The sequence below is a fragment of the Arvicola amphibius genome, chromosome 10 (assembly GCF_903992535.2).
Source record: "Arvicola amphibius chromosome 10, mArvAmp1.2, whole genome shotgun sequence".
In the NCBI taxonomy this organism is placed as follows: Eukaryota; Metazoa; Chordata; class Mammalia; order Rodentia; family Cricetidae; genus Arvicola; species Arvicola amphibius.
Window position 1 is genome coordinate 83,773,400 of NC_052056.1, and position 22,191 is coordinate 83,795,590.

At 48.3% G+C, this 22,191-nt stretch overlaps 1 protein-coding gene across 1 annotated transcript in view; it reads left to right on the plus strand.

Moving 5' to 3' along the window:
- Tmem132b (transmembrane protein 132B) overlaps positions 1–22,191 on the plus strand; it is a 197,994-nt gene that overhangs the window by 89,440 nt on the left and 86,363 nt on the right. The window contains exon 6 of the mRNA XM_038344456.2: positions 12,757–12,943. Within this exon, the coding sequence (XP_038200384.2) occupies positions 12,757–12,943 (187 nt within the window). The remainder of the gene's footprint in view (positions 1–12,756; positions 12,944–22,191) is intronic.

Here is a 22,191-nt window from a genome sequence, read left to right on the forward strand (position 1 = left end):
GCCTCCTGTCAGGAACTGGTGGTCACTGTGACCCCTAACCCTGAGGCAGATAGACCTCCTCACTAATAATTAAATACTTCCCACTCCCAATTAAATGCTTAGTTCCCAGTAGGAGATTTAAAAATGTATTGGTCAAATTAGACTGTCCATCCCTCCCCAGTTTGTAACTTCAGGGAACAGAACTCCCATCTTCGTATGTGCTCATAACAGTTAAGGGGTTGGGGACAGCTCCGTGGTTAAGAGCGCTTCCTGTGCTAGCATGGAGACTTGAGTTCTAACCTCTGGTACCCACGTAAAAAGTTAGGTGTGGGATGCATGTGACTCCTGTAACCCTAGTACAGTGGGAGGTGGAAATGGTAGGCTGGGACTTGTAAAGCCAGTTTTAGTGGGAGATCCTGTCACAAGGGAAGAAGCGGGGAAGCGACAGAACTGGACACCCAATGCACTCCTTTGATCCCCACATGTATACGCGGGCATGTGTACCCCTTGTCACACACGCTCACACTCCCAAAGGCGATTGAGAGCTGTAAGTCTTTAAGGAAGGCCTATGGTGTCTGCCACTGTTGAGCGGTGACTTTATTGCTTGTGGGTTGTGGTTCTCCACCCCAGAACATGAGCTCCCAAAGGTCTTCTTCTCTTCTTGGGCCAGACAATGCTCAGACATCATCATGAATGCTGAGTGAGTAAGCTTCAGGCCAGATCCCAGACAAGATGGTCCATTTGTGAGCCTCAGCAGAAAGACAGGCCAAGTGCAGGCGCCGGCGACTCTCTAGCTTCCCTTTCTGTCTTCTTGAGTGTACTGACCTTGGTGAGACACACTTAACTTCAATGTTGGCTTCCCATAAAAGCCTCACGTCTCCAGCCATGTCTTCTTAGTCGGAGTTCAGCAAGTGTGGACTCCAGTCTCCTGGCATGTCTCATTAGGGCGTGCCGGCCAGCCTCCATCACAGAGAGAGGACGTATTGTCGCCTTAAGACTAAGCCGTGTTTTCAATGAGACCGGCTTTACACACACTACCTTGGAGGCTTGGCTCGCAGCGGGGATTTGCTCTTTGGATGGACCACAGGCCAGAGTTGCACCCTTGAAACTGCACTTTGTCCCCAACATATTCAAGGTCCTCCCTACTGGTGGCAGGTGTGCAGAGGACAAGCTCTTGGTGTCCGAGTTCAGCTAGCTGCAGGGACACGGCCACTGGGCCCCTCATTAGTGCGGCCTGGCTTGGCTAGCAGAGCAGATGGCACCTGCGGCTCTTTTGTTTCAGGCCAATTAGCGCGCCCTCTCCTCCAGGGCTCTGGCCTGGCACTCACTCACATCCACATCTCGTCCTTTTGCTTTCCCTCAGGAGCACGCACTGGCCCGGTGCATTTGCGAGTGAAAAGGTTGAGGGGTGGGTGCTGGGCTCAAGTCCCATGTAAGCGCAGGCTGCCTTCTTTGAGGTCATAGGAACAGCTCTTCAAGCATGCACACAGATGCCTTCCTTGTCCAAGGACACCTCATTTTTTTTTTTTTTTTTTTTTTTTTTGATTCTGCAATTGGGTCTACCAGTGGTCTCAAGACCATGGAGAAAATCCCGGGTTGTCATTAGTGTATTTCCTTATCATTTCACACCCAGGTCTGGCACCTGTCGATATTAGGAACAAACTCTTCTCTTAGTCAGACTATGGCAGGGCGGAAGAGGCCCCAGGTCAAGAGTCTTCCAATAAACCATCGGCAAAGGGCCAGAGAGAGAAGTTACATGTGTGAGGTTCTTTCCAATCGAGGCTAACTTAAGATCTGATTATGGCAGAGGGAGTGACCGGTAAGAAATAAAAAGGATCATGTGCTGGGTGCTGGTGCACACATCTTTAATCCCAGCAGTCAGGAGGCAGAGGCAGGTGGATCTCTCTTAAGTTCAAGACCAGCCTGGTCTATAGAGTGAGTTCTAGGATAGCCAGGGCTACACAGAAAAACACTGTCTCAAAAAAAAAAAAAAGGATTTTGAGGTGACTGTAAATTAGCAGAAGAGACCAAATGGAAGATGGATTGGAGTTGCTGGTCCTAATTAATTGGTGACAGGACAGGAGAATTTCTGTTTCCTTTGGGGCAGCAGGAGGCATTTCTATTCCCTGAGGGGCGTGCAGGGAGAGTCACATGCTTGGGGTGAGAGGAACCTGCATGACTTCTCATTGACTTTCTGCTCAGCTGATGTTTATTGAAAAGCCATCAGGTAGATGTAAGGTTATCGGAACTGTGATCTGAGTTTTGACCCAGGTGGCGTTCAAAATGTCAACCTATTTTGGGACTTCTCTCATCTCTGTTAAAGCTTAAGGTTAATAAGGTTAGAAATTCTGATTGGGCTTATTTTAGACTATTACTGAATATCATCGCCCTGCCTCATGTGGTTTTCACCTTTCTAGGCAATTTTTCTGCTAACGGGCTACACCCTAGTCTTAAATACATAGATGCACTTGCATGCATTTGAGATAAGGTCTTTGTTGGCTTGCCCAGGCTGGCCTCAAACCTGTAGTTTTCTGTCTCCATCTCTTGAGTAGCTACCATTGGGTTTGGCTCCCTCTCATGTCTTTAAGTTTTCCCTTTGCTATTGTGGAGCTGAAATAAATTCGTTTTTTGAGACAGGGCTTCTCTGTGTATCTCTCACTCTGTAGACCAGGCTGGCCTCGAACTTACAGAGATCTGCCTGCCTCTGCCTCCCTGAGTGCTTGGATTAAAGGCATGCACCGCAATCGCCCAGCTGAGCTGAAATAATTTTTGATAACTTAACTGATGGCTGTTGTTTGTGATACCCCAGAGAAGGGTTTCTTTTGATGTCCTCGCTGTGTGTGCATCTGTGTGTAGGGTCACATGCAGTTGTATGCATGTGTGTGTACAGAAGAGAGGTCAGTGTCTAGGATCTTTCTCAATCACTCCCCACCTTAATTTTTGGTGCAGGGTCTCTCACTTGCCCTGGAGCTTGCTGATTCAGCAAGATTAGCTCACAACTGAAGCTCAGAGACCTTTCTGTCTCCACCTCCCTAGCACTAGGAACAGAGGCATGCACCACCATGTCTAGCTTTTTACAGGAGTGCTGGAGGAATTGAAATCAGTCCCTCACACACACACTGTAAGCACCTTGCCAACTGAGCCCTCTTGCCAGCCCTTCATTGTTCATACTGTTGAACCAGTCCCCCCCACCCCCGTACCTATATCACAATTCCATGCCCTAAGGTGACAGATTGACGGTTGTCATCTTGACACCTGTACCTTTGACTGTTATACATTTTGGAGAAGTGACACACACCCCTGCCGCTGCTCCTTGACACCTGGAAGGAATGGGGCAAGCAGAAGCAGCAGACCCTTGGAACAGAGGACGATGTCTCCTAAGATTCCTGTTTCATGACTTAAGGTCTGATGAAGGACCCACATGGGGGGGGGGAGGGATCAGAAAATCCAATCTGGCTGGCTTGAAGAACCAGTGACCAAGTTTGGGGGCAATCACAACAAAATGAGTAAGGACTCCTAAAGATGAAAGATTCAGGAATGGGGAGCCCTCAGAGTTCATAGATAATCTTTATCCAAAGCTATGTCTGACCCTGGAACCCTTGTACATTATGAAAACTCCGAGCTCACTTGAGCTGTCCAGCTAATAAGCAACAGCTGGAATTTCTGGAGAAACATACCCAAACTCAGAGTCTCGACAGTATAACTATCTACATTGTCTAGATTATAGCCTGACATTATTTGACATAAAAATAAAAAAGAAAATGAGACACAAACAGAGGAGAAGCGAACCGTGCGGCTGGAGTGTGTGACTTAGTGGTAGAGCACTTGCCCTGCATGCTTGAAGCCCTGGGTTCAAACCTAGCCCTGGAGAAGATATTAAAGCATAACAATCAGTGGAAACTAATATGAGACTGAGATGATGAAGGAGCAAAATAATTATAAAAATTGAAGAAAATATATCTGCTGTGATTTAGATGTGGGGTGTACCCGTAGGGTTCTGTTGTTGGGGGGAGGCAACAACTTTGGTCTCCGGGGCAGCAGTGATGAGAAGTGTTGGGGTCTTCAAGAGGCGGAGCCTAGTGGGAAGTCATAGGTCATTGGAGTACAACCCTTAGAACACTGAAGTAGTTCTCATAGGACCCTGGTTAGCTCTCACTAGATGATAGCTACAAAATAACAAGCTTGGTGCCTTCTTATGTGATCATGGGACCTCTCCCACAGATGTCCTGAAACCCCTCTGTCATGCTACTTGCCATGAGGTTATCACCAAGGCCAGGTCAGGGAGATCACCTGATCTTGCCCTTTAGTCTTTCAAAACATGAATTAAACCAGCCTCTTCCCACCCCCCAGCCTGGTATATTTTGTCATAGTAACAAAAAACGCTGACACAATGGATAGAAACAGGAGCGAGGTAGGGACTGTCAAAGAATAAAGTTGGAATTCTAGAACTGAATTACAGAATACCTGAAATATATTTTTTTTAAACCTGGATGGCTTACCAGAAAATTCAAGATGATGGAAAGAAAATAGCCAGGAAACTTAAAGGTAGGCCAATGGAGCTTATCTGATCCAAAGAACAGGATAAAAAAAGAAACAAAAAAAAATTAACTGAGCCTCAGGGCCTTGTGTGACGATAGCAGGCCTTCTAGGTGAAATTGGAGTTGAAGGAGAGGAGGGAGAAAGCAGGCTGGAAAATTATTGTGGAAGAAATGAAGACTGTAAGCTTTTCCGCTTGGTGAAAGGTGTGTTTGCTGTGTGGCCTGGCACACCCATTCCTAGATGTTGGTTTAGGAGAAGAGAAAAAAAAAAACTCCACCCTAAGATTTCTAAAGTGTTCACAGCTTGTCTGCATAGCCCTGAAAGAAGCCAAACACTTTTTAACTGGTAAATGGTCGAACACACACATACACACACATGCATAGATACACATGTATACACATATGCACATGCATACATACACACATTTATGACATAGGACTTATTGGGGGAGGAAGGACACTACTTGTATGTGTCATAATAGATCCATTATTTTTTATGGTAACTGAAAACAATAATCAGGAAAAAATACCTTCCTTGGTCTGGGGTGTAGCTCAGTGGTAGAACTCCCGATTTGGTGGTGTGCATGAGGCCTTGAATTCAGCCCTAAGCACCTTAAAACAGCAAAATGAATGTAGGCGGGTGGGTGGGATGTAGATGGATAGATGGACAGATGAATGGGTGGGTAAGTGAATGTAGGAATGATGAATGAACGGCAGACATGAATGACGGTATGGGTAGAAGAATGAATGAATGGGTGGATAGGAAGACAGATAAGGATGGATGGATGAGTGGATGAACAGGTGGCTGGACAGACAGATGACGGGATGGATGAATGCATAGATACATGCATGGGTGGATATATGGATGGATGCATTCATGCACGAACAGCTGTGAACCTCAGAGTCAAGATGCTTTTCCACTTCAGACCTTTTCATTTTCCAGAATAGAGGGAAACCTTTCTGCAGGAAAATTTCTAAATGAGAGAGAGAGAGAGAGAGAGAGAGAGAGAGAGAGAGAGAGAGAGAGAGAGAGAGAGAGAGAGCGCGCTTAAGAGATGGCTGTGTTAGTTGGAAGAAGAGAGGTGACCACTGGTGGCCAGACTGGCCACAGGGAGTCATGAATAGGGGTTAAAGAAGTATCTCCTGAAATGTCTTTAATGGCCAGACTTGATGTTTGGATCCCAGCTTACTTAGCCTTCAGTGTGTTGGAATAATCTTTTCTTGATTGAATACCTTAGCATAGGTACACAGAGCGGGCAGAAGATCCCAACCCCACCCTTTGATATTATATGCATTTTAAGTTTGAATACAAAGTCATAGATTTTGTTCTGTCTTCATACCTATGCCATTATACGTATCCATTCTCCTCCCCCAATGCCCTCTGTGACCCTTCCCCACCTACAGCTGCCAAGCCCCATCCTTGAAACTGTACCAGTGGGTGGATTCTGGTTACATGAGGTCTGGCCTTTTGTCTGAGCTATGGGCATCTCTCCTTAAATCCTCCTCGAGGTGAATCTGAGCCTTTTTTAGATCTTAGGTTCTCCAGGCAGCTCATTTTGGGCCTGACCTTAGTAGGTCAGCCATGCAGGATCCCTGGCTGTCTAATTGTTATAGTCCCTTTGATGGACAGCCCAGCGCAGTTCTTCCTGCAAGGTGTTGCTCCCATCTCAGCAGGAAAAGTACCAGGGCTGGGAATTAATTACCACTGATTGCTTTTGTGGCTGCCACCTGTGCCCTGGTGGCCAGGGTAGCCTGAAGGGTGTTGGACTTACAGGTGCCCTCCACCCCCCCCCCCTGGAAAACCGTCGTGATATCCAGCATGCACAGGGCATGACCCCAGAACCCCAATCTCATTAGCAGTTTCTTTTCCTCGGAGAGCCACCTAGACAGTTAAGTATTAGAGAAAAATCTGCACTCATGGAGGTTGCTCCTTGTCTAACCTCAGAGGGAGAAGCAGGCTTTCCACAGGTTTCCGCTCCATGTGGGGGCAGCCATTCCCCATCCCTGTGCATTCCCGAATGTCCCCCATCCACATATGTACCTGGAAGAGTTCCGAGGACACTGATCTCTTAATATGATGTCAGTCATACACAAGTGTTCTGAGAGTGTCCTCCGTGTGGCTATGGAGTTGGACGTGGTGGGACTGAGGAGCTCTACTTGTGGTGATGTCACTACCTCTGCCAGGGCCTTGCTAGGCATTGGACATAAGGATCACTCACCACTGCTGTACTGAGCATGCAGGGCTGTCTCAGCGGACAGAGCTAGGTGATTGATTCTGTCATCCATGCCTCTGCCAGTGATGGAGGGGTGGGGGAGGTGTCAGAGTTCTCTTTACCCAGAGATCTGAGGCTCTAGATGCAGAAGAGACCACTCATGGGCATTATTTGTGTGGAAAGGTTGACCCTCTCTGGTGGCCCACAAGGAGCCAGCTCGTGGTGGTAGAGTTGGAGGGCCATAGGAGAAGACATCCCCTACTCTTTTGTCTTTGGGATTTGTGTATGTGTGCAAGTATGTGCTCGTGCACTTGTGTGCACATGAGTGAGGGCATCCATCCTCAGGTATTATTCCTCAGCACTACCCCCCTATTGGGTTTTTTTTTGTTTTGTTTTGTTTTTTTGAGACAGGGTCTCTCCCTGGCCTGGAACTTGTTGATGACTCTAGATTTGCTGGCTGGTGGATCCCAGGGATCCTCGTGTGGCTGTCTTCCCAGCACTGGGGTCACAGCTGTGTGCCACAGTGCCTGGCTCTCAAACTCAGGGCCTGCATGCATGGCATGCCCCTCCCCAGATTTGCCATCTGCCCAGCACTTAGACATTTTTGGAAATACAGCCTTGATTTAACATGACAGTGGGAACAGAAGTCAGGTCCTCAGCCCTGTTCTCGGCTGAAACCATGGATGTCTCCTCTGTCCCTTTAAGAGAGCTAATGAGATTAGAGGCTCCATCTCCCATGCCCGTGTCCTGAGTCTGTCATGTCAGCTCTCCCATCAGTCAGTGGCCTGGGCTTGCCTTTTTCTCTGAGGAGAATCTAAATAGAAATTAAAAATATAGAATCCACTGGGAAACTCACTACTTTATACAACAGAGGCTTTCTGCCAGATCAGTAGTGTGAGAGAAGAGAGAGAGAGGAAGGACACTTGAGGAAGTTGTATTAGGAACCCGGAGCAAGAGGACCTCAGCCGTCATTTCCTGGAAGGGTTTGAGACATTGTCAGATAGTGATGGAGGGGAAAAAAATAATTGTGGCAATTGTCTTAGCTGTCTCCGGGCTTGTCACAGTGATGCTGATAAAATCAAATAAGCTGGAAGGGAGGTGACTTGTGAGTGTGGGAAACAGCCGGTGCTGGCAGCCGAGGAGGTGAAGGTGTCCAAAGCGCTCCCTCATTACTGGGATCGATTGTCGCCAGCGCTGGGAAAGCGTTGGTAAGCAAAACCAGTGTCTCAGTGATGGACACTAGCATCCTTCTCCTGCACTGGGGCCATGGGGTAGCCACAGGCTGGCTGGCTGCAGCAGATCTGGGAGGCAGATAGAGAATTTTGGGAGATGTTTGTGTCTGGAAAATGGTTTTAAGTTTTAAATAACAGCTGGGCAAACCCGATAAGAGGGATGAGGATGGTGACCTCCTTCTTTAAAGGAAAATATTTAAGTAAAATATTTCTTTTTCTTCTCCCTCTCCCCCTTTATTCCTTCCTCCCTCTGTCTGTCCCTACCTCTCCCCCACATTCTCTCTCTCTCTCTCTCTCTCCCTCTCCCTCTCTCTCTCTCTCTCTCTCTCTCTCTCTCTCTCTCTCTCTCTCTAAGTTCTCACTCTTCTGCCCTACCTGTCCTGAAACTCACTCTGTAGCCCAGACTGGTCTCAACTTCTTAGCAGTCTTCTTATCCCAACCTTCTAAGTTCTGGAATGACCGGTGTGAGCCATCTTAAAGTGGTTCAATGATTTTTTTTTTTGGCCTATTTATAAAGTCCTGGAATCATCACCATTATATGATTTGGGGGCATTTTTATTATCCGCCCAAAGGAAACTCCTCCCATTAGCAGTCAGTTCCTACTCTCCACGGCCCTGGCCCTTGGCAACCACTCCTCTGATTCTTGCCTGTGTGGATCTACCTGCTGTGGACACATCAAACATCAGACTCATGCCGAATGTGGCCTTTTGTATGGCAGCTGGAACCCATTCTGTAACACATACCCCAGTTCAGCCTTGCTCAGCAAACCGCCCCTCGACTGTTAACCCACGGCAGAGCTCTTTGTTCCCAGCACCTGAGACATGGACCCTTGGGACTCAGCACGTGTTTCTCCGAGGCCCACAAACTGCTGGTTACTCGCTGAGTCCTTGGTTTGTTTGATATATATTTAAAGAGCGTTCACTGTGTCTCGGGGAATGTTCTGGGGACACATCAGTAGGAAAAACAGGCAAAACCCGAACCAAAATGAGAACTCCTGCTTCCGTGGCACGTGTGTACCTCTGAGTATATGTCTGTCTGCAATAATCAGCATCATAAATAACAGTATGTCAGAAACGAAAACCGCGAAGCAGCTGGATCCGGGGAAGGGCAAGAGAGCTGCAGGGGATGAGAGCTGGGCTGTGGCGGGACCTCACTGAGCAGGCGGCATCAAACAAAGGCTGTTCTTTATACGCAGTACCTCCTGTCCATGTGGATGCATAGGACACATTTTTCCATGATTTGTTTTTGTCTTGAAATAGTTTTACTTATTTATTCAACAAGTGTTAGCTGAGAATATGCTTGGCTCCCAACTGTAGTTTAGGTCTTGGCTCAAATGCCAGCTCCTCAGAGGCCCTTTCCTTCCAAACCTACCTCTGGTTTTCCTATTGTCATTCATAGTTTATATTGAAGTTGAAACGGCTGTAAGTCGTCATCTCTCCATCTTGAAAAATTGAAAAAAATAATTTCCTGAACATCGCACACTTGTAGGCGCTGCATCTTGATCCTCTCTACCCCTCAGTGCCCCTGAAACATTCCCCAGGGCTCCTAATTTATCTCTGCTCTTCACTATGGGTGTGGTGCTACCAGCTGCTTTGAGTTTCCTGCTGTGACTTCCCCACAGTGATGGTCTGGAACCTGGAATCGTGAACTGATTAAACCATTTTCCCAGGGTGGTTTTTTTTATTATCATCACAGAAAGAGAAATGAAACCAGGACTCTGCCTGATTTGCTGTTTTGATGGTTGTCAGAGCTGTGGCAATGCAGCACCTCGTCTTCTCAGGGATGTCAGGAGGGCGTGGAGGTCCAGCCGCACACTGTGTCTGCTGTGGGTCATCACAGATCCCATCCTGTAGTGCTCTCCATAGTGACCACTGTTCAGTGTGTTTAATCTTCACCCACTTTTTATGTTCATATCTAGGAAAAGAACCCCAAAGAAAAGCAAACCTGGGCCGCAGACAAGCTCTGGTGTCTCCTTTCTAAAAACTCTTCATTTGGGGAAGTGGCCACCATCTCTTCTTGGTGGTTCAGAACTATTTAGAAGTTGGTAGGGAGGCAGGCAGTGGTGGCATACACTTTTAATCCCAGGCAGAGGCAGGTGGGTCTGTGAGTTCGAGGTCAGCCTGGTGTACAGAGTGAGTTTCAGGACAGCCAGGGCTATACAGAGAAACCCTGTCTTCAAAACCCAAAAGCTCCCCCCACCTCAAGATGTTGATGGGAACAAAAACAGTCGATGTAAATGACAGGATGCCATCCCCCATTTTTATTTCCTTCTCCTGAGAAGGAGTTATCCTTCCCTCTCCCCTACCACACATCACAGTGATGCAGGGACTGGTGTCTAGATGTGGTCCTTGGGGTTAAGCTGAAGGGTTGGTCTTCCCATGACTTTCTTTCTCACACACGTGTTTGAGCCACAGCCACATGGTACACCTCAACCCCATCTCAGGAGGGACGGAGGGAAGGGGCTAGCCTGTACTACAGGGTGATGCTTCCCCTAGAGATGGAGAGTTGTGCTCCAGCCTGAGGTGCACATTCCTTCCCTGCCACACAAACACACACTCTTGCATGTGGCCACTCATACCTATACCCACCGGCCCCTTCCCCCCTCCCCCACACCCGCACAAACCCATCCATATGCAGCCTCCTGCACATACATATGCATCTACATATTCCTGAACTTGACCACATGCTCTCACATGAGCCATGCGTGCTCATTCCATGGGCACTGGCTGGCTGCCTTATGACCACCTTGTGGCTGGCACTTGGATGCCATTTTCTCAACGGCAGCCACCATTATTAAACTGAGACTCAATGAGTTCTCAGTTTTTTCAAGGCTTATCAAGAGTGAACTGGGAGCAGGTAAAATTAATAGTTATGAGCCAATTTCCATATAAATGAACTTATTAAAAAGTACCCCAGCTACTTGAATTAGATTTCCTTCTGGTTTGAAGGAAAATACTTGAAAAAAAACCCCAACAAGAAACAACCCCCCTAATCCCAAAACAAATAAAGCCCTAATAGCAACAAGTCCAAGTCCGTAGAGTCTGCCTTTCCATTCATTGTTATGGGCAGCTCCTGCATCTGGACCAACTCACAGACCGGAGAGTCAGGGAGTAGCAGGAAGTGTGTGGTTTAGAAGGTGACCCAAATGCCTCACCTGACAGGACTGGCGTTTCTCCTTGCTCACCTCAGAGCCACACACGGCTTTAGCAGGATGACACACAGGTAAATGCCATGGCTACCTCCAAGTGTTGAACGCCACTCCTTGTTTCAGACAAATTGGTGGTGTGGGGAGCTGTCCATGGGAAGAATTATCTTGGAGAAGCAGCAGGTAGCAGGTTCTTTTCCTTAAGGTTTGCCTCACAGACTGAACACTGGGACACCAGATGCAAAGATTGTGAGGGTCCATGAGGCAGGGCAGAGGTCCCGAGTCCCTTTTAGCCCAAAGACAGCCAGCAGCAGAGAAAGCACAAGATGGTCTGGGGGACTCAGGCTGTGGAGAGCAGGGGAATCAGCTTCCCTGTTGATATCCTTCTGGGGTCCCAGTCAAGGTAGATGCAGGGAGGTGGCAAGGGGTTCACAGGATAGCATCCACTCACAGACCCGTGCTTTTGACTTTTTGTTCTTCTCTGTCTTTGATACATGATTTCCAGAGCAGTAACTAGCCTTTGTTTTCCAAGAGTGCTCACAGGCAGGAGTGTGTATGTTTGTGTGTGGGGTGAGTATGGGTGTAAGTGGACATGCACAGGTGTGTGTGTGTGTGTGTGTGTGTGTGTGTGTGTATGTGTGTGTGCGCGCGCGCGTCAATCCAATTTGGGGATGATGGAATGAAGAGTCCCGTTTAACCCTCCTGCCACTCAGTTTCTATAGCACCTGCCTTATCTTTTCTAACCATCGATCTTACGTTGATCCCACAAGCCCACAAAATCACCATCACTCTGTAAATCCTGGAGAGTTTAAGCCAGGGGCTCATGGGTTACAGAGAAGCATTGTAGGCAGAACAAAGGCTGTGCCTCCTGGACCAGAGGGGTGGGGAGACTGTGCCAAATAGTTCTGGGCTTTCCCTGAGTGTCACCTGATGGTGCTGTGGGAGTGTGGGGAAGCAGAGAGCTCTGTGGGGGCATGCACAGAGAGACAACAAACCTTGGCTCTTGTATTTACCTTCTTTCCTTCCTTCTTTCCTTCCTTCCTTCCTTCCTTCCTTCCTTCCTTCCTTTCAATTTGACACAAGCTAGAGTCATCTAGGAAGCGGGAACCCCAATCGAGAAAGCACCTCCATCATATTTGGCCTGGGCATTTTCCTCATTTAAATGGTCAGTGTGGGAAGGCCTGGCCCACTGTGGGCGGTGTCACCCCTAGGCAGGTGGTCTTGGGGTGTAGAACAAAGAAGGCCAAGCTAGCCAGTGAGCAGCATTCCTCCATGAGCCTCTGTTTCAGTTTCTGCCTCTGCCCCCCCTGCACTGACTTCTCTCTGGGATGGACTGTGGGCTGTAAGCTGAAATACACCTCACCCCTCCATTCCCTGCAGAGTTGCCTTATGACATAATGCTTGTCACAGCAATAGAAAGCAAACTAAGACAGGACCTCACTCGACAAAGGACACTTCTTTAGGAAAGGGTTGCACACCCACCCTGAGGAGCTGCTACCCATGGGTAGCCCCATGAATGAGCTTCCATCCACTCTATCAGTCAATATAGCTCCTCATTGTCAAAGAAAACTCTGCCAGATCACTGGGCTCTTTGCTTTCTGTGGATTCATATCCTTTACATTAAACTTCGCTGCCTGTCTGTTTTCCAGGGCAAATGGCTCCTACTATGAGATTCTGCAAGTGGACTTTGGTGTTGACAACAGCAGTGGCCTGGCTGGGGCTCAGCAGATCACCTGGCAGGTAGAATATCCGGTGGAAGACTCCATGAGCGAGCTCTTCGTCTCTGAGATCTTCATCAGCCAGACGACCTTCGTGGGCATCGTCCCTCTTGCCATGGTAAGAAACCAGGGCTCACAAAGATGAGCAAGGAAGGAACTTCCTCTGAGTATTTTCTTCCTTTTTCGTCTTTACGGGTGTATGTGGGTTGCACACGTGTGTGCAGACACGTGGATTCCCTTGGCTTGTGTCACATCATCCTTCATTGCTCTTCTTCCGTCTTATGCAGTGAGCAGGGTCCCTCAGTCAACCACAGAACTTGCTGATAATGTCCACTTTCTTGAGCCAGTTTGCTCTGGGGAATCCCCTGCTGTCTCTGCCTTCCGAGGCCAGAACTACACTTGGGCAACTCATCCACCAGGTACTTGCATGGATGTTGTGGGAATTCATCCAGCCAATAGCCTTCTGGGTACTGACCCATTAGGGCGTGGTCTGAGGGACTACATGTGGACTGATAGGCACAGACAAAAAGCGTGCTCGCTCTCTTGGGTGGTGGTGGTCTGAGGGACTACGTGTGGACTGATAGGCACAGACAAAAAGCGTGCTCGCTCTCTTGGGTGGTGGTCCGAGTTCTGTTCACAGCTTCCAGCGCCCACAGAGGACTGTGACTCTCTACCCTTGTGAGGTTTTCCCCCAAATAAATACTTGTTATCCTTTATTCTGGGCTATCATGGACCTCATTAGTTACTACTGCACATGGGTTTCTGGGAATCTGAACTCCAGTCCATATACATGCACGGCAAGCACTGTAACCACGGAGTCATGCCCCAGCTCCTCCTTTCAATACTTAGATCATTCAAAGAAACAGGAAGTGTCTTTGGGTCTATCATCCCTCACACACTTGGTGTGCACTATTTGAGCAAGGGAAATATACTTAAATGGTGTTTTATTTACCTGCTTTCCATAAGGGCTCCTGGGAAGCCATTTAGGGTTTACTGTATGAATCTCTTCGTTTGTGGTATGGCCAAGTGGCTCCCGGGGACCTCTTGTCTTTTATCGTCTCCATCTGTGTTCATATCTGGTCCAAGTGCTGCACTCAGGGAAGACGGTTTCACTGAAGTGTGTCTGGAGTGTGTGCTGGGAGTGGAGGCTCTAGATGCCCAGGAACCAGCCCCTTGTCAGTTGGCACTGCTCTGAGAATCCCCAGGTGGCCCTGGGATTGGCAAAGTTTAAAATGCAGATGGACTAAAAAAGCCTTGTTAGGAATTGACCGGCTGAAGCTGGACAGGGTCCCAGAGCCCATTAAACTGCCCACATGTCTGCCCTGTTGGCACAGCAGGATGACATTTCTTTCTTTGAGCGTGTCTGGGACCCTGTTCATATCAGGCTCAGGAGCCACAGCTGAGAATAGGATCATGGGCAGAAATCCATATCCCCAAAAGCATGGTGATGGTGGACACACATTGGAAATGTTAATTTTTTTTGGCATTGCTTGGACCTTCTTTCTTATACTGGGCATAAAAGTGGGAGAATCCACATTCAGGTGTTCTGGACCACCGGTGGCTAGTTGCTGTACACATGGCCCCTAGTGCTTCCATCCCAACTGCCAGTCATCTTGGTTTTGAAGATCAGTCTCATCATAGTGACACACATTTGGCTCTGTGGCAGCCCCAGCTTGCAGAAAACCACTTGTTAAGGAGCAGCAATGGGCAGATCTGAGTTCCTGGGAGAACCTCCTTTCCCTGTCCATTCTCCAGCTCGCCAGGCATGTCAGGCTGGCGTGGCTGATCATTTCTCAGGGCCACTGTGGATTTGCTCCATGTATAATTGATAACATCTAATTCCCCACAAGCTCCGAAGCCTGGGATGGGACAGGACTGGATGCCGGCAGGGTGCGCCTCACTGTCTTCAAAGGTGCGTGCCAGTTCCCAGGGGAGCTGAGGTGGAATCAGGTCAAGATACCAGGGTTGGTTAAGTGTAATTCTCAGGCCAAATCCAGGCCGATGATGCCTGTTTTAGTACAGAAAGTATTACGAGAGCACGAGCCCACTTAGGATGAGCCAATGAGTCACCTGTGGCTACTTGGGTGCTGTGACGAGGCTGTGTATTTGCAGTCAAGCGTGCGTCTCTGGCTCGGGTTTTAATTTTAGCCTCCTGTAATGAGTAGCACTTGGAGATGACTCCAGAGGATGGAGCTGCTAAGAGGCTTTGGGGAAATCTTGTCTCTTGCATTAGGGATCATTTCCCGAGGAGATCTTTACCCCAAAACACTCCTACCCTCTTTGACCAGTGGTTGTATGTCCTCTCTCACGATACAACCTGAAGCCCAGGCTGGTGTGTCACTCATGAAATAGGTCACATGATAGGGACAGAATCGACCTGAGGGAGAGGAATCTGGCTGAGCACAAAGGGAATAAAGACAGGGAAAGCAGGCTGGTACCTGGCTGGCCAGACACTGTTCCTTTCCATAGCCTTCCTCCCATGACCACTGCTGGTGGGGCAGCATGCCTCCTAGGTAGACAGACATCGTGTGGCTCATATGGGCTTGTTCCTCTCCCTCATCTGTCTCCAGGGCCTCCTTCTAGCACACTTTGAGCCTCCTGCATCCCCTGGAAGTGCCAGTTTATATCCCATGCATCCTTCTCCGTGTGGCTGAGTTTCACTTAGGGACACTTCCTGGCTTTTAATTAAGCTCGCCATTGGCTGGAAAGTGGGACAGCCGGAAGTGTCATGTCTTGGTTCCCCGTGAAGGACTCAGGATGACTCCAGGTGGGGGTGAAGGATGGCTGAGCTTGCTCAGTAAAGTTTCCCAAGGATTCAGTGAGTTGCTCTAGGTGAAGCGTCTGCACTCATTAATATTGATATTATTTCCACAATTGTCAGCATGTTGATTAGCATATACAGGGAGCGCTGCCAAATGTGAGAGCAAATAGAAGTTGGAGCTCAGGCTGCGAGGTGACTCTTCTCTTAGAGGTTTGGGTGTCAAATTTCCCCACAGGATCAAGTGTGAACACTTGGTCCTCAATTGGTGGTGCTGTTTCGGGAGGCTGTGGAGCGTTTAGGAGGTGGGGGCCTGGCTGGAGGAAGTAGGCTGCTGGGGAGGGAGGGCCTTGAGGTTTATATCCTGCTTCCTGTCCCTCTCTGCTGAGATGTGAGTGTGGAATACCGAGCTTCTGCTAGCACACATTTTGGCCAAGCTTCTCTACATTTTCTGCCATGATGGACTACATCCACTCCGGCTGTGAGCTGGAATGAGTGCGTCCCTCTTCCTTCAACCCACTCTTTCCAGTTACTTTATTATAATGATGAACAAAGAAACTGGTTTCAAGAGTACTCAATTTGCTGTTGTGTGTGAGGCCTTTTTCTAGGGAGACTCAATACATGTTTCCTTACTCAAGATACGGGTAAAACAAAAAGACATGGTTGCACCAAAGTCCAGCTCAGGGAGCTGTCTGTATGCCACTTACTGACATTCTTCACCACCGAAACCTCTTGAGCTGGGCCTGCACAGTCCACATTGCCTTCAACATTGCTGCCTTCTATGCCCCTACTAGGATAACCCATTAATCTCCCAATTACCCAAAGTCTTCCATATTTCTCCAACAAACAGCATGGTCAGGCCTGTCACAGCAATACCCCACTCCTGATAGCAGCTTCTGTCTTAGTTATTGTTCTGTTGCTGTGAAGGGACACCATGACGAAGGCAACTCATAAAATAAAGCATTTACTCGTGGGCTTGCTTACAGCTCCAGAGGATTAGGCCATATCATTATGGTGAGGAGCATGGCAGCAGTTGGCAGGCATGATGGTGGAGAAGTAACTGAGACCGTTCCTTTCTGATCTGCGGGCAGCAGGCAGAGAGAGGGAGAGGGAGAGGAGAGGGAAGGAAGGACCTACCATGGGCTTTTAAAACCTCAGAGCCCACCCCCAGTGACATACTTCCTGCAATCAGGCTACACCTCCGAATCCTTCCCCAAACAGGTTCCCCTTCCTGGTGACTGAGCATTCAAACAGATGAGCCTATAGGGCCATTCTCATTCAAACCACCACAGGAACCAATGCGTTTATTGGGGCTCCCAAGAGGAGTGTGGGTGAGGAGTTACTTATAGGAGCAGGAATAACTTAGAAGCAGCTGTGTCACTGAAAAATCTACCCCAGTGCTGGTGACAGCGTGTGGAAGCTGTAACCCTGGACCATTTGCCTGTCCCCTCCAGGCAGCTCAGCAGGCCAGCGTCTCTTCCTCTTGCAAATCTTGGGGTCTTCCTGAATCTTATAACATTTTTGATTTCCCAGAAATGTGAAACTTGCTTACTTCTGGTGTCTCATGAGCCTCCCGGACCTTCCTGGAATATACAACACTTAGGGAGACAGTGACAGCCATAGGGGGGTGTGTGGAAATCCAGTGTGCCCCAAGATTCATCTACTGTCAAGGAGGCGGGCAGTCTGTATGATTCTTAAAAGGGATTGTTAATGGCTAGGGGGACAGGAAGACCTTCAAGGCTGAGGAGTAAGGAGGTGTTTGGGGAGCCTGGTAGGAACGTGTGTACATGGCAGTCCAGGGATGCAGGTGAGGAGGCATGGCTGGTTAGCACAGGGGAGGTGAGGCAGGGTGGGAGGCAGCCATGTTGGGTTTATCTGCTATGCTGTGTCTAGGGTCATCTTTATTTTGTTAAGTCTTGTGTCTTATGCCTTCATAGAGAATTATTAAGAAAAGGGCCTAAAGGCAGTATCTTTCATCTCTCCATCTTTTATCCTTCCTGCCATGTGAAGATACAGCTTCACTGGCTCTAGAGGACGTAGCCACAAGGCACCATCTTAGAAATAAAGAGACCAGACCTTCACCGATTCTGAACCCAATAACAACCTGATCTTCTCGGCCTCCAGGAGAAGGCAGTTTCTCTTCTTTGTAAGGTGTCCAGCCTCAGGTGTTTTGTTACGTTAGCACAAATGAACCAAGATGCCTGTAGTATGCTGAGGCTTGGATTAGCTCATGTTAAGGCAGAATTATCAATAACTAAATATCAATTTACACAGCAGGATTGTTTCCTGTCATCAGGAAGATTCTCAGGTACCTTCCCACCTCCAACCCTGGTGTTAACTCTTTTCTGTTTGTGTCTGCTTGGGGCACTGTTCAAGGATGGGTTAAGAGGCTTGCCGAGGGAGTTCTGTGGTCATTAGTCTATGTCTGCCATAGGTGGAGCGGGAGTGGAGGTAATGCCTGCCATGTTCTAGTTTTCCCATCTAGCCAATACTTTGGGACATTGTAGGAAAGTCTGTTCCCACTTCCTGCCTCCCAACTTCTTTGCCAACAGGATCCCAGCATGGTCTTTGCCCTTGCCTGGCCTCCAGCTAACAGGGTTCCTCCAAGCCCAGGGTAATATGTGGATTAACCGAATTTATCAACAGGCATCTTCCATTTGCTGGTGATGATTGTGTTTTTTTGATTGTTTCCCTGACTAATGAAACCCCAGGGGAAGTCTGCTGAGGAGCTGAGGGAAGGAACTGCTTCCTATTAACAGCTGGGCACCAGTCAGGGATGTTCCTGACTTTCTGGACCTGGCGTATTGGTTAGGATGAAGCCACTGCCCCATGAGAGGAGCTGCAGGTACTTGGGGATACTGGAACGGAAATAGAGGGCCTGGGCTCACCAGCTGCTGAGAACCTGTTAAGGATCTCCCAGCCCCAGCCACCTTGCCTTGAGTAGTATAAATGCTCCACTTTACATTGGCCATAGGCTGCAAAGAAGGGCTTCCATGGGGCTCTTCCCATGGTCCCACACCTTTTCCCTCAACCCAGTTTTTATCCCCTCATGTAGGGGTCATCACACACAGGCATGGAAAAAAAAAGTCCCCTCCTGCTGCTCTCAGGACGGGGCTGCACACCCACCGCTCAGTGCAGGGGCATGGGGAAGTGTTTCTGGCTTTGTCTGTGACAAGATGAGCAGCCAGTTGCATCTGCCACCCATGGGCTATCTTGTTCAATCCCCCTAGAATCCTCCGAGAAGTTGTATTATCCTGGACTTTCATCCAGACTTATTCAGGAGAACGGCTGCCAAGGGTCAGATACTCTGGATGCCTGCTGGTTTGATTCAGTCTTGGCTTCATGTAGGTAAATAAATAGTTTGGGGGGTGTCCCTGAGAGTGATGAGAATAGACCCCAAATGGGGGAGCCACTGTAGGACTGGTGCATTGATCCAGAGGGCGGTGGCTATGCTGATTTACTCATTCATTTCCCATCTATCTATCTATCTATCTATCTATCTATCTATCTATCTATCTATCTATCTATCTATCTATCTATCTATCATCTATCTATCTATCTATCATCTATCTATCTATCATCTATCTACCTATCTATCTATCTATCTATCTATCTATCTATCTATCTATCTATCATCTATCTATCTATCTATCTATCTATCTATCTATCTATCTATCATCTATCTACCTGTCTGTCTGTTCATCCATTTGTTTATCCATCCATCCATTCAACCTCCATTGATCCGTTCATTAATACATCAGTCCACATATCCATCAATTCATATAGATCCATCCATTGATTGATATATCCACCCCTACATTGGACCATCAATTCCTCTATTGATTCATGCCTCCCTCTATAGATGCATTTTATCTGTTGATCCATCCACACAATATCCTCTATCTTTCCATCTTCCTACTCTTCTCATCCATTCATTCACTGATCCATTGTCCATCCTACGATTCTCCATAAATCCACTAATTGATCTATCCCTCCCTCCACTGAGCCATCCATCCTTTCATTGAGTCATCTGATCCTTTTCTCCCTTTATCCCTCCATTGATCCATCCATCCACCTACCCATTTGCTATTCATCTACTGGTCAATCTGTCTATTGATCTATCCATCAACCCACTCATTTACCCATCTGTCCATACGTCCATCCATCTATCCATCCTTCCTTCAGTCAGTTGATTGGTCTATCCATTCATTCATTCCTGCATAGCAAACACATGTGTAGCATACACTGCATGCTAAATTCATCACTTTCTGGTAAACAGAGAGAAAATGGAGCAGGTGGGAACTTGGAATTGGATTCAATAGGCCTTGGAATCCATTCTGTGCAATGCCTTCACTTCCGGAAGATCAGCACAGTTGGTCGCTGCAAGCTGCAAAGTCTTCACCAGGGGTCACACAGAGGGAGGGTTACAGCCCTGAGCACTGAGACCACCTTCTGAGTGATTGTTACTTTCTGCCTCCTTCATGGCTTGGAAATGCTGACGAATGTACCCATTTCTTTTCCTGCCTTTCATCCTAAGCCTTTCTGAATGCACACGCTTTCCCTTTTGCTTCCACAGTGTTCCCCTTTTTATTGGGTTTTCTGTGCAGCTCCTGAGCTTTTAGCGTGGAGATTTGTTCCTGTGGGTGGCATGGAGTTCAGGACAGCAAACCACCATTCAACTCCAGTTCTTAAAACTAAAAGCCCCAGCTCTGCACATGTAGATAAAAAACACATTATCTTTCAAAAAGGTTGGAATAAAAAAAATGAACACACTTGGTGAGTTTCTAGGCAACTGGAACCATGGTCTGAGTGCAGGCTGCAATGAGATAATCAGCTCCCCTTTCAGTCACGCTGGCTGAACCCTTCCAGCACGGCCTGGGCACAAATGCCTCTTTATTTCCAATGGTGTTTGGACGCTGACAGTGCCAAGCGCTGTCCCAGAGGATGGTGATGAATAAGGCAGGCAGGGTCCTGGCTCCTCATCCCGACAGTCTCCAGATTCAGATAGCCCGATAGCCCTTCATTTTAGAAGTGAGGGATGCTCAGGAGACTCAAATGAACAAAGATGGAGACTGAGGACAGGCTAGGCAGCACTGGAGTGACAGGAACAGAGCCCTCCTAAGGACTTAGCCTTTGCTTTGAGAACTAGATGAAAAGGGAGAGCCAGCCGTAGCAAACTATGGAGGAAGAGCGTTCCAGGCAGAGGGAACAGTGCACGTCTTCAAGCAGAATTTAAGTAGGACAAAGAAGGCTAGTCAGCTGGAGTGGGAGGGCAGAGGGAGGGCATCAGGGGCCCAGAGAAGATAGGAAGAAGGTAGGACAGGGGCTGCAGGCGTTGGTCAGCATTGGCTCCCACGTCAGGGGTTTTCCTGATCAGTTTCTCATTGCTGCTGTGACCAATGACCTCCAGCAGAGTGGCTTCCACCATACCAGCTGACCTTGCAACTGTGGAAGTCAGAAATGGTCCTTACAGAATAAGATCAAGGTCTTGGCAGGTTGGCAGGTTGGCAGGGCTGAGTGATTGCTGGCTTTTGTGTTTGTTTGTTTGTTTTTATGGGGGTGGGGGTGGGGAGATCCTGTCCCAGGGTGCGCTTTCTGGCTCACAGAGATTACCAGCATTCCACTGGTTGTGGCCCCTTTCACTACATACGTCCTTCCTATGCCATCTCTGAAACTGGCCCTCCTGTGTCTCCTGTGAAGACCCTGTGCTCACATCTGTGCCACCTGGATGAGGTAACGTCAGCTCCTCACCTCTGGGCCTGATGTAGTAACAATCTTCCAAGATCTCTCTGCATGTCCCGGGATTAAAGCATAGACATCTTGGGAGGAGGCAGGTTTTTTCCCCCTCTATCAACTTCAGTGGCTTTGGACTGTCACCTCATTAAACCCTCTTAACAACCTGCAGAGGGTAGGGTTGCTACCTCTATGCTCTGAACTTGGGACTTAGATCTCTAACAGCCCTCTCCACACCATGAGTGATGGCAGGGAATGAGGTTCTAGGTGCCAGATCTCATAGATTCCCATGGCTTCAACTGGCCTCAACTACAAATCAGCCAGACAGTGGTACAGGCTGCACCCTGCTCACCATACAGTGGGGGGGGGGCTGTGTCCTGCTTACTATACAGTGGTGGGGACTGTGCCCTGCTTACCACACAGTGAGGAGTGATGTGCCCTGTTTGCTATACATTGGTGGGGGCTGTGCCCTGCTTACCATACAGTGGGAGGGCTGTGCCCTGTTTACCATACAGTGGTGGGAGCTGCACTCATTTACCACAAAGTGGTGCGGGCTGCATCCTGCTTACTATACAGTGGTCCAGCTAGCTCCCTGCTTATTATACAGTGGTGCAGCTTGCTCCCTGCTTACCATACAGTGGTGCGGGCTGCGCTCTGCTTACCATAGAGTGATGCAGACTGCATTCTGCTTACCAAGACAACTGCAGCTCCCACTGTCCTTTGTGACTTACATTTCTGGAGCTCTGGCATCCTAAACAAACCTCTTTTAGATATTCTGCATGTGTCTTCCTTCCCTTATCCAAGCCTGTCTGAGACACTGCTGGAGACCTCGCCCAACACTGGCAGCTGGTGCCTCAAATGAGCTGCAGGCAGAT